This window comes from Lacerta agilis, chromosome 5, assembly GCF_009819535.1.
Source record: "Lacerta agilis isolate rLacAgi1 chromosome 5, rLacAgi1.pri, whole genome shotgun sequence".
Taxonomy (NCBI): domain Eukaryota; kingdom Metazoa; phylum Chordata; class Lepidosauria; order Squamata; family Lacertidae; genus Lacerta; species Lacerta agilis.
Genome location: NC_046316.1, coordinates 1,381,054 through 1,394,033, shown reverse-complemented (window position 1 = coordinate 1,394,033; position 12,980 = coordinate 1,381,054). Strand labels below are relative to the sequence as shown.

The 12,980-nt window shown below is 41.1% G+C and overlaps 1 protein-coding gene across 3 annotated transcripts in view; it reads right to left on the bottom strand.

The window, feature by feature from the left end:
• The window catches only part of LRP6 (LDL receptor related protein 6), a 98,641-nt gene that overhangs the window by 71,394 nt on the left and 14,267 nt on the right, over positions 1 to 12,980 (bottom strand). For all 3 annotated transcript variants that reach the window (XM_033148244.1, XM_033148243.1, XM_033148245.1), the window contains exon 2: positions 11,222 to 11,615. In XM_033148244.1, coding sequence (XP_033004135.1) covers positions 11,222 to 11,615 — 394 coding nt within the window. The remainder of the gene's footprint in view (positions 1 to 11,221; positions 11,616 to 12,980) is intronic.

The window sequence follows — 12,980 nt, the reverse complement described above, 5'->3', positions numbered from 1 at the left end:
TTTTATTCTTTTGTACACATTTGTTTTTGATATATAGTTGTGTTTTTATCCATTTTTTATTGAATATTGTTTGCAGTTTTATTGTTCTTGCATTTAAAACAAGGACATTTTTATTACTGTGAATTTCAGTTTACAGATTGGACAACGACATTCCTGATAGGGATGACTCCCCGCTACTGGGGACAGACAGGGTCTTCAAGGAGACTTCCAGTTTGCTGCATAATGGTGTCAGAACACGAGTTTGCTCCTCAGAGAAGGACCCAATCGTTGGAAGGGGTTTAGGAGGAAACACAAAGGCATCGCGTACCCCCAGAAAGCTCAAGAGGGAGTCTTGAGCCCGGAAAAGATTTGGTGGTGCCTTTTAAGGAGCTCCCTGCCACTTTGCAAGGAACGGGGGGGGGGGGGAGTAAAACTCCAGCGCAAGAAGCATCTATTACCCCACGGCAAGAAGCCTTGAGCCCTTAGCATCAAGTGGTAAATTTTCCACTTATTAACAAACGAAATTCATACCTGATCAGCGTAAAATTTGACGGACTTTAATTTGACAACATCAAAAAAACTAACATCTGAAGCTCAACATCAAAAAAACTAAGATCATGGCCACTGATCCCATCACCTCCTGGCAAATAGAAGGGGAAGAAATGGAGGCAGTGAGAGATTTTACATTCTTGGGCTCCATGATCACTGCAGATGGTGACAGCAGTCACGAAATTAGAAGACACCTGCTTCTTGGGAGGAAAGCAATGACAAACCTAGACAGCATCTTAAAAAGCAGAGACATCACCTTGCCGACAAAGGTCCGTATAGTTAAAGCTATGGTTTTCCCAGTAGTAATGTATGCAAGTGAGAGCTGGAACATAAAGAAGACTGATCGCCAAAGAAATGCTTTTGAATTATGGTGCTGGAGGAGACTCCTGACAGTCCCATGGACTGCAAAAAGATGAAACCTATCCATTCTGAAGGAAATCAGCCCTGTGCACTCACTGAAGGGCAGATCCTGGAGCTGAGGCTCCAATACTTTGGCCACCTCATGAGAAGAGAAGACTCCCTAGAAAAGACCCTGATGTTGGGAAAGATGGAGGGCACAAGGAGAAGGGGACGACAGAGGATGAGATGGTTGGACAGTGTTCTCGAAGCAACTAGCATGAGTTTGGCCAAACTGAGGGAGGCAGTGAAAGATAGGAGTGCCTGGCGTGCTCTGGTCCATGGGGTCACGAAGAGTCGGACACGACTGAACGACTGAACAACAACAACAACAACAACAACAAAATTTGACAACACGATGGGAGGAAAAAAGGAGGTCCCCCCAACATGGTCTAAGCACTCACTGCAAGGAAAAATTATACAGGAGAATAAATGTAAAGGACTGAGTTTGAATTTATCATATGTCAAAGGATCGCTAAGAAGAGAAGTTTAAGTGAACATTTAAATGGATATTGAAACTAAGTTCTTACGTTGTTGAGGCAAGAAGAGGAGTAAAAACCTCCTTATTCTTAAGGGGGTGAGTGATCGAGAACCCTTCTATTCCCATTCCAAACGTGGAGAGAACCAGTTACAAGGGGGAGGGTACGTGACGGTACCTTTATAATTAACAAAAAGGCCCATCAGTAAATAAATGGATTCAGGACATGCCAGCTTTGGCAGCAGATAAAAATTACAAAAAAGTAGAGTTGCCATACATCCAGGAATTCCTGGACATGTCTTCTCTTGGGGGTCTACATGCCCATGGGGGGTGTTGTTACATTTTAAAGTAACTGTCCTGGGTGTGTGTGTGTATGTGTGCAGGTGACCTGGGCTCTGGTTCAGGTTCTGGGAAACCTGGACTCTGGCGTGGGCAGCCCGGTTTCTGGTTCAGGCTCTGGCTCGGCTGCAACGGAGGGACTATTGGCCGATTGCCCTAAAAAAGCTCAGCAACTTTTTGTTTCCAGATTTTTACCTCTTAAAATATGGCAACCCTAAAAAAGGGACAAATTCACAGCAATATGGCAAGAATTCATTGATATCTATGTAGACTCTTGTGAAAATGAAGGTACCTTCTATAAGAAGACATTCAGGTGCATTCCCCCCCCTTTTGTTCTGTCTTCTTTCTGGTTCTATTATAAATGAACAACACAAGGTGGGCCTAAAATATTATTTCTCTTCGAAGCCAAAAAGCCATTTATCAAGTTACCTCTTCTTATAAAAATCTGTATAAATCCATCTAATGTCTGTGTAATCAAGGTAAGGGCTCAAGTGATCTCACGATTGATGAATACAAAGCGTTGCATGTCTTGTTTGTACCCTTGTTTATAGGGTTCATTACTCCAGTTGTATTTTAAACTGTACCATAAAAATAAATCTTATTATGTAATATGTATTTTCACAATATACAAATCTTTTTCAAAATTCATTTAAAGTGATTTAGTTCATTGTTTGTTTGCTTTGATTCATCTGGGCTTTACTCCAACCGCCTCACTCTAGACTTTTTAGATCTCCAGAGTAGAAACTGGTCCAGTTAACAGCTGCCATTTCTCTACCTTTGAGATTTATTCACAGGAGTTACTACATATCTTCAAAAATATCTGTGAAATAACCATCAAGAAGAAATTTGGTTTAACGCAATATCTATTTTGTCACCTTGACTTGTAGTTGAGGAGGACATTACACATATGCAAAAGCAGATTGCCCCCTATCTAAAAGCACATTCTTCATTTTGGATCATACCAGGTTGTGGTCACTGTAAGAAAAGAAAGTAAATATACAAAGAGAGAGACTGTGCTTGAGGCAGTAAAACAAATAAAAGATTAGTATAGGCCAGCAAGAGATGAGGATCCACCAAAACTCACAGGCTTAAAACTATTGAGCAACGTGTTTATATATCACTGCTATATGTATGTTCACCAATGGTGTAAGATTTCTTAATGTAACACATGGCTTTCAATAGCAGGCTGAGTGAAGTGATCTGGGAGATATTAAAAAGTCATCTGGAAAGAAAAATAATAATAAAAGGGAAGGGAACCAAATGCATGCCAATAATTGTGTGCATCCCCTCCTTACGAGACATGCTAAGCAGCCAATCTTGTCAGAACCTTCAAACTATGAACATTCGTTTCAACTTCAAAAGGGAATGTCAGAGGAAAGAGAACTTGCTTAAATGAGAACCAGATTATGAGTTCCAACTTCCCATCCTGTTCCATTGCCAAGAAGCAACAACACAAATGCCACTTGCCATTCCCATTGAAGACTGCAGCAGAATATTAGTAATAGATCAGCAAAATTAGTATAGTAATGCATCTTAAATTAATTCTATATATTGGGGAAATATGAGGTGTCAATGCTAATGAGAGCAACTAATGTGAATTCACCACAAAGGTTTGTCAAAGAATGAATATTGCTTGTGATGAAGAATGGGTTAGAAATGTTTCTTTAAAAATAAAGCAAACATATGATGCTGATTTCAATCAGTCAGATAATTGATTCATCTAGCCTAGTATTGGCTACTCCTGCCTTTGCCAACCTCATTCCATCCAGATGTTTTGGACTGCAGCTTCTGCTCACGCAGCCTGGGACTGATCGGAATTACAGTCTGAACTGGCCTACTCCTTTTATCATGGAGTGATCCAAGTTGTCAGGGAAATATTCTTTCCCAGACATGATACCCAAGATCCTTTAACTAGCAAAAGACTGAATCAGCAACTTACTGTATGCAGAGCATTTGCTCTATCATGGCACATAATTCTATTCAGACTGATAAAGATATTCATCCCCAGTCCAAGTGTCTAGTGTCTTTAGAAACAACATATAACTGTAAAAAGAAGAAGAAACATATTACAAGGAACTATTTGCACATCACACCGTTAATTACCACCCAAGAGAAAACTGCGATTCCCCAGAGTGCTCAAATTCCTATGGATCAACAGTGCAAGTTGAGAAAGGAATCAGAGAGGAGAATGAAAGGTGACAGTCCAAGTTCATTCATACAGGGGTCTCCCACCAAAGTCTGAAGTTGCACTGCTAGTCTATGCAAATTCTCCTGTTCTTTGTTGTAAATAAATAAATCAATAAATTGAATAAAAATGGAAATTGCAGAATGCACAAAATGCTGTCGGGCTTCCCCTTTCTCCCCCCCCCCCACTTTTGCCAGTGTCGGGAGGCAGGCGACGCCCGGTAGCTACCAGGCCCCTGCCTTCGCTCTATTAGACACTCAGACATTTTCCCTTCCTTTTTAGGAGGGAAAAAGTGTGTCTTATGGAGCAAAAAATACGGTATATTAAAATCTGGAACGAAATTTTAAAAAATCTAGAAAATTGAACTAGAATGAACCTTCCTTTGTTTGGAAGAATATCTGCCGTCAAAATGAATGTATTGCCCAAGATGATCTTCTTAATTCAAACACTGCTGGTGATAAATAGACCAGAATATTTCAATCAGCAGAAGAAAGACATAACAAACTTCATCTGGCAGGGGAGAAACCCCCAAATTAATTATAAAAATCTGACAGATGTAAGAGAAAGAGGGGTTTTTGCCCTTATTGACCTCAGACTTTATTATGAGGCAGTGTGCTTCTGCTGGATGAAAGAATGGATACCAACACTTTAGACCTAGAAGGTTTTGACCTATGTTTTGGATGGCATGCAAAGCTGCATTACGACAAATCAAGGCTGCACAGACGTTTCCAAAACCATGTCATAGGAAGAAGTATATACATGGTTTGGCAGAGACACAAAGATCTTTTAGAGAGAAAAACCTCAAGATGGATATCACCAACTGAGGTGGTCTCAGTTGAAAAGGTTGAACATGGACGAGAAGTGGACCACTTATAAAAATCTTATAGAGTTTAAAGAGATTGCCTGGAAAAAGAGAACAGATTTTGGATCATACAGTAATTGGTTTAAGTATGAGTTATTTAAAAGAGATAATAAGGAAAAAGGATTTGCAGAAATGAGTTCAGAATTTGAAAAAGTTGTAAGAGGAAAGGATGATGAATTAATCTTGAAAATTTATAAACTTCTACTGGAGTGAGAAACCCAAGCTGAGATGGTTAAGGTAACAATGACAAAATGGGCTGTAGATATTGGTTACAACATGAAATTGTCCGCATGGGGGAAAATTGGGGGGGGGGGGCATGATTTTTTCTATCTGTTAAGGAAAACCGACAAAAGATGTACATGTGGTACTTGACACCCAGGAAATTAGTGAAAATGTATTAAAAAGGGTCTAATTTATGCTGGAAGTGCCATGAGGTGGAGGGAACCCTGATCCATATGTGGTGATCGTGTAAATATGCTAGAGAGTACAGTTGTACCTTGATTGTCAAACACCTTGGTACTTGTCTGTTTTGGCTCCCGAATGCCACAAACCCAGAAGTGAGTGTTCCAGTTTGAGAATGTTATTTGGAAGCCGAATGTCTGATGAGGCTTCTGATTGAGTGCAGGAACCTCCTGCAGCCAATCAGAAGCCGTGCCTTGGTTTTCGAACTTTTTCGGAAGTTGAACGGAATTTCGGAATGGATTCCATTTGACAGCCAAGGTACGAGACTGTATTGGGAAATGTTCCATACACAATTAAAAAAGATTCTAAAACTCACATTTCCCAAAAGACCAAAGGCCTTTCTATTAGAGATAATAGGTGATGACATTCCAAAAAAGGCACTCAATATTTTTCTGTACGCAACCGCTGCAGCTAGAATAGTACAGTATATGCAAAAAATTGGAAAGATACCCACAAAGGAATTTGGCAGAAATGGATAGAATACAGTCAAACCTCGGCTGTCAAACGTAATCCATTCCAGAAGCCTGTTCAGCTTCTGAAATGTTCGACAACCAAGACACAGCTTCTGATTGGTTGCAGGAGCTTCCTGCACTCAAGCGGAAGCCGCGCCAGATGTTCGGCTTCCAAAAAACGTTTGAAAACCAGAACACTTACTTCTGGGTTTTCGGTGTTGGGGAGCTGAAACATTCCAAAACAGAGACATTCGGGAACCGAGGTTTGACTGTACACAGAATTAGTAACCATGACCGTGAAACTAAGGAATAAGGATGAGTTAAAGACAAGAGAAGAGTGGAGGTGTTTTGGAGATTATTTTAGAGGGTATAATATACAATTTAACCTACAAGTTAACATATGAGCAGCAGATAACATCAAAAGAGGAAGACTTGAAATGATAATGGGTGAAATATCAGGATATGCAGCAGATCAAGATTTCCCTAGAATGCCACAGAGAGATGGATTGGGAAGTCTTAGGAAAAGAGGCAAGTGACGGATACTGTACAATGTGTGTAAAAATTGCTGTTAAAATTGCATTAATAAAAGTTTTTTTTAAAAAAAGCAAATCAATATGGCTAACTTGACCCAACAACCTTTCCCCCCAAACAAATCTCACTGCAGCCAACCAAAGACAAACAATCACGCCCTAGTCCCCAACCCCACCTCACTCAATACCAAGGAAATATAACAAACAAATAGAAAGAGAACTACCCCAGTGACAGTGACACAAAACCCCACACAGACACTAAGTAAAATACAGTGGTACCTTGGGTTACATATGCTTCAGGTTACATAATCCGCTAACCCAGAAATAACGCTTCAGGTTAAGAACTTTGCTTCGGGATAAGAACAGAAATCGTGCTCTGGTGGCGCAGCGGCAGCAGGAGGACCCATTAGCTAAAGTGGTGCTTCACGTTAAGAACAGTTTCAGGTTAAGAACGGACCTCCGGAATGAATTAAGTACGTAACCAGAGGTACCACTGTAGTTTTACCAGCCCATTACCCCCTTTTCTTCCCAACTTTATACTGCATGTAACACTAACGTCCCACAACAAATGTAATTCATCTGTAGAAAACAGAACCTGAAAAAAGAAACAATGCACATATTTTGTAAACTAAGAAAATCTTTAATAAAAATTATTTTTTAAAGAAAAGTATTCAGGGCAGTAGCGCGGTAACCGCTGCTCTTGCTCTCCTGCAGTGGAGATTTATTTCACTTGCAAATGAGGCAACTGCAAATCTCAACTTGGTCAATAGATGCCATTCTTGAGTTGCAAAAAACGACTGGCAACCAGTTAATTTCAAATGCTGCCCCCAAGCTGAGGGTGATGAAAGAATTGCTCAGACGGCTACAGCGCTAAAGATGAAAAAAATTCATTCCAAATCGGACTGAAAATGGGTTAGAGCTCAATGTCAAGCCTACCAAGTGGTAGTGGTGATGGCAAAGAGGACCTTCTTTGGCGGCTCTGTTGCATCTGTGGAAAGCAAGAGGAGACTCTTTCATATGGTTTGAAGTCTAACAGAACCACCTTCCACGTTGGGGTCTACTGAGGACCCCAAGATCTCCTGCCATGATTTTGCAAATAGTTGTTCAGATTCAGAAAGAGATGGACTCCACCGTGGTAGCAGGGCCGGGCCAGGATAGGAAAGTCCCAGAGTTCTGTCTAGTCAAGTTGTGTGGGATCAATTTCAACCTGCTACCTCTGAGGATGTGGACAGGCTGCTTGGACAAGTGAAACCAACCTCCTGTCTTATTGATCCTTGCCCATCCTGGCTCATAAAAGCAAGCCAGGCAGGGCTGAGCAATGGGCTCTTTGGGGTGGTGAATGCTTCCCTCTGTGAGGGAGTCTTCCTAGACCCATTTAAATATGTCTGTCCATGGCGCAATCCTCACCTACACATGTAGCCCATTGCATTCTCTCCTAGGAGGCAAAGCCTCTTCCTCCACTTTGAATGAGCTGGACAGGCTCTTTGGATAGTCTTCTGCATTTCTAATCTAGCCTGTAAACTGTTTTCCTTGTCTGCCTTCTACTAAAAAAAAAAGGTTATGATGTGCAAAATGCAGGCAAGTACAATGTTTGTACGCTAGCAACTTTGGAGGACATGCTAACAAGTCTGGGTGAGGAGCAGAAACTGGACTTTGCTGAATCAGTAGTTTCATCCACTTGGTAAACCTAGCTGCAAAACAGAAACTACCACATCCTTAGTACACACTCTTTTTGTGAAACAAACAAGACACCACATACAACTTTTAGAAGTCCAGCAATTATTATTTGCATCCTACATTCAGGAACCAAGGCTTGTTCTTAATGCAGCTTTAAAGCAACGAACACAAAAAAGGACAAAACTGAAATGAATACCCAATACAGTATCCCAATCATTAACATGTTAGCTTGAAAGTAAATTCCATGTAAATCTGTGAAACTTGCTTCCAGAAATGTTTATGTGACAGAACAGCTACATATGTGCAAGTAACAGATCATTTAGCCATGATTCAATGCAAAGTTCACAGAACTTGGTAAATGTCCATACATGCACAGTAACACAATTCTACACAATCTTTGAGCCATTTAACAAGTTTAGCATTTCACCTGTCAAAACCACTTCAGTGTCAAAGCGACAACAAGGTGAAGATACAAAAAAAACTGAGTGAAGCCCCAAAAATGTTACTAATGAGCTGCTGGCAACACTTAAAATGACAAGTTCAAGGAAGTTAATAAATCTTGTAGCCCACACTAGGTTTTTATGAGTTGCAATTAATACCATATGAATAAGGGATAGCGTTGTAGTCACATGGGAACTGATGTGCAGACAGACACAGAAAACAATGTTACTTTTTTTCCTCAAAAGAAAAATACTTTTTTAGCTCAGTAATTAAGATGTCTAAAAAAGCATACTGTACATGGAAAGCAACTCACATCTTGACCAATGTCATGGAACATTTTCCATTTTGATTAGTCTGCCAAGGAATCCCTGTACACTGAAAAGGATTTGAGGAAGTGTTCAAAAGCATGCAAACATTTCATACCGGTCTGTTCGATTTCACCATGAACTGAGAGTATGCCTTAGACCAGAGTTTTCCAAACTTTTCATGTTGGTGACACACTTTTTAGACATGCATCATTTCGCAACACAGTAATTCAGTTTTACTAGCAAACTGGAGGTTAAACTAACCCCTTTCCAGCCCTCGGAGGAGCACAGGGAGCATTTGCTTGACACACCTACACACTGCGGCCGACACACTAATGTGTCGTGGCACACCGTTTGGAAAGCTCTGCCTTAGACACACAATCAACAATCCTCCATTAGTTTCTCATTATAGAAGTACTGTAGATAGCTCATTGATGTACCAGCAGACTTTAACAGAAACATGTCTCTAGGTTCATTAAAAAGTAGTGGCAATCTACCTTTAAGGATTCACACCATTCTTTGAATAGTTTAAAAATTAATTTGTCTGGAGCAAGGGTAGCTAATGCTGTGCTCTCCTACTATAAGCTCTATAATTCCAGAACCCTGACCATGCTGGTTGATAGGAGTTGTTTAAGTGGTAATAATAATAATAATAATAATAATGATAATAATAATAATTTATTTATACCCTGCCCATCTGGCTGGGTTTCCCCAGCCACTCTGGGCGGCTTCCAACAAAATATTAAAATACAATAGTCTTAAAATACAATGGTACTTCGGGTTACGAACTTAATTTGTTCCGGAGGTCCGTTCTTAACCTGAAACCGTTCTTAACCTGGTGCACTTCTGCTAATGGAGCCCCCCACTGCCGCCGTGCCACTGGTGCGCGATTTCCATTCTCATCCTGGGGCAAAGTTCTCAACCCAAGGTTAGCGGAGTTTGTAACCTGAAGGGTTTGTAACCTGAGGTACCACTGTATTTTTATTTATCGGATTTATATCCCGCCCTTCCTACCAAAGGAGCCAAGGATGGCAAACACTCCTGTAATAAAAATAAAAAATAAAACATGTTTAAAATATTTTAAACTTGTTAAAAACATCTAAAAACAATGCAACACAATAAAATATGTAGCCAATCATGTGTGAATAGGCCTGCCAAAACAGACACATTTTCAACAAGCTTCAAAAAGAATACAATAATAGCACCTGCCTAATGTCATTAGGCAGGAAGTTCCAAAGTGCAGTTCCTGACATACTAAAGGCATGACACCTGACACACGCAGAATAGACACTGTGCATGACAATCTCATAAGTAAACTGGCAATTGTGGGTTCTATATATAATGAGGGTGAAAGAGGAGAGCGCAAAATTAAAAGATACCTTCTTCTTGGGAGAAAAGCAATGACAAACCTAGACAGCATCTTAAAAAGCAGAGCCATCACCTTGCCGACAAAGGTCTGTATAGTTAAAGCTATGGTTTTCCCAGTAGTAATGTATGGAAGTGAGAGCTGGACCATCAAGAAGGCTGATCGCCAAAGAATTGATGCTTTTGAATTATGGTGCTGGAGGAGACTCTTGAGAGTCCCATGGACTGCAAAAAGATCAAACCTACCCATTCTTAAGGAAATCAGCCCCGAATGCTCACTGGAAGGACAAATCCTGAAGCTGAGGCTCCAATACTTTGGCCACCTCATGAGAAGAGAAGACTCCCTTGAAAGGACCCTGATGTTGGGAAAGACTGAGGGCACAAGGAGAAGGGGATGACAGAGGACGAGATGGTTGGACAGTGTTCTCAAAGCTACCAACATGAGTCTGACCAAACTGCAGGAGGCAGTGGAAGACACGAGTGCCTGGCGTGCTCTGGTCCATGGGGTCACGAAGAGTCAGACACGACTAAACAACAACAAACATATACCAGTAGTAGCACCTTGAACTCAGCCTGGTGGATAACTGGAAGCCAGTGCAAATCTTTAAGCACACACACAATATACCAGTACTGCCACACAGTTGGGAGTCCAGCAACATCTGTAGGGCACCATGTTGCATACCTGTGGTCCAGGGCTCACATTTATATGAGCTATTATTTTACGTGCAATTACATCAGTTTATATTCTTTCCTGAATTCCTTTGTCAAATTTAGATTGTGGTTTTGCTTCTGTTACATTCTAAATGGTCATTTGATTTCATGGTGCTAAAAACAGTAATTTTCCACCAGAGTTCTGTATCCATAAAGAAAACTGTGACACAGCAATGAGGTGGGAAGGAGAGGGTGAAGCTGCAATCCAAGGTATTAAATGAATGAATACTAACATATTTAGTCTTCTTAGTTTGTTTGATAACTGAACAGCTTTTCAGGACACAAACAGAAGTTCAGAAAGAGAACATTCTGCAAGAAAGGTTCACCTAGTAATAAACACACCATTACACTGCAACTGGAATATAGCCTTTGGCAGCTAATGCTGTAGCAAAATGAATTTTGATCTGTGCTCTTTTCCTAGGAACTTCTACCAAGCTAGCAAAAGTTGTCCCCCACTCAACCAAGAGTTTTAAAGGACAATAAAACTTACCCTCGTGCAGGATCTAAGGCAATTGCTCTGGGTTGATCCAATTCTTGCCAGAATAAAACTTTTCGCAAAGATCCATCTAAATTGGAAACTTCAATCCGGTTTGTTTCAGAATCCGTCCAGTATAGTTTTTCGCCTAGCCAATCACAAGCTAGCCCATCAGGTGATAAAAGCCCAGAAATAACCACATTTTGCACACTTCCCGATTTGTTGAATTCTGTTCGCTTAATGGCTTCTTCGCTTACATCACTCCAGTATATCAAGCTGTGGATGAATACAAAGTCCACAGCAGCTGCATCCTCCAAGCCACCCACCACAACTGTAGCATTCTCATTCACCTGTGCAGCGTCTACCAGTCGCAGGTCACGCCGATTTGCATATAGCAACAGAGGAGAACCTATGAAAGAAGAGAAAAGCATTAAGCTGGGCTATGCACAAATTAAGGATACAACAGAATCAAGTCACAACATGAAGTAATTAGCAAGTTAATATTTAATTTGTATTTAAAAACTTCCAGTGTTATCAACTTTCTAAAAAAATATGAGGGATTTGAAATCACAGGTGATCGTGATCATAGTTACAACAACTTCAATAACTCACTCTTAACACTGCAAGAGCTTTGCAAGTAAGAATGGATATAGTCTTTCTCCTCCACTCATAAGGTAAGAGCACAGGAGACACACAATTAAGCTGACCAGTCCTAGGGTCTGGACAAGAAGACAAAAAGCACTTCTTCACACCACACATCATTAAATGATAGGTTGTACTGCCACAAATACTAAAAATGTGCACTGGCTTAGATTGTTTTAGATCTGTCAAAGGCGCTTTACTAAGGAGGATAGCTGAGCAGAGCCTACACATTTAGAGGCAGTATACTTCTGATGATCCACAAGTTGCTTATGAATTTCCAGACACATCTGATTGGCCCCAGATGAAGACTCAATGTTTCATGCAGCAAAGCAATTTTGTTTGTAAACAGTCATCCAAAGTTAGCAACACACAAGAGAATGTGTGGGCACACATGCACAAACCTCACACCTATCTGTTAGTTTAAGGTAAAGGTAAAGGGACCCCTGACCATTAGGTCCAGTTGTGTCCGACTCTAGGGTTGTGGCGCTCATCTCGCGTTACTGGCCGAGGGAGCCGGCGTACAGCTTCTGGGTCATGTGCCCAGCATGACTAAGCCGCTTCTGGCAAACCAGAGCAGCGCACGGAAACGCCGTTTACCTTCCCGCCAGAGCGGTACCTATTTATCTACTTGCACTTTGACGTGCTTTCAAACTGCTAGGTGGGCAGGAGCTGGGACTGAGCAACGGGAGCTCACCCCATCGCAGGGATTCGAACCACCGACCTTCTGATCAGCAAGCCCTAGGCTCTGTGGTTTAACCCACAGCGCCACCTGTGTTAGTTTATTTGGGGCCAAAATGCCAAAGAACGTTTCTCTGCCTGGTTGCCTGGAAAGAAGGCTCATCCAAAACTAGACAACTCTCTTTATTCCCTAGTCAGCTCTCAAACAGGATTTATTTATGCATACACTTGTTTGGCGTGCTCTGGTCCATGGGGTCAAGAAGAGTCGGACACGACTAAACGACAACAACACTTGCTTAGAAAAAAGGACGGCAAATTTTCCAGTTCCAGGAACCACACTGAACATAAGTCACAAGCTCATTTGCAGTAAGGTAATAAGAGCACATCACATGATGGGCCAATTAGTCCATATACAACGAGTCCGCTGCTTTGACCTATAGAACTGGCAGTTACA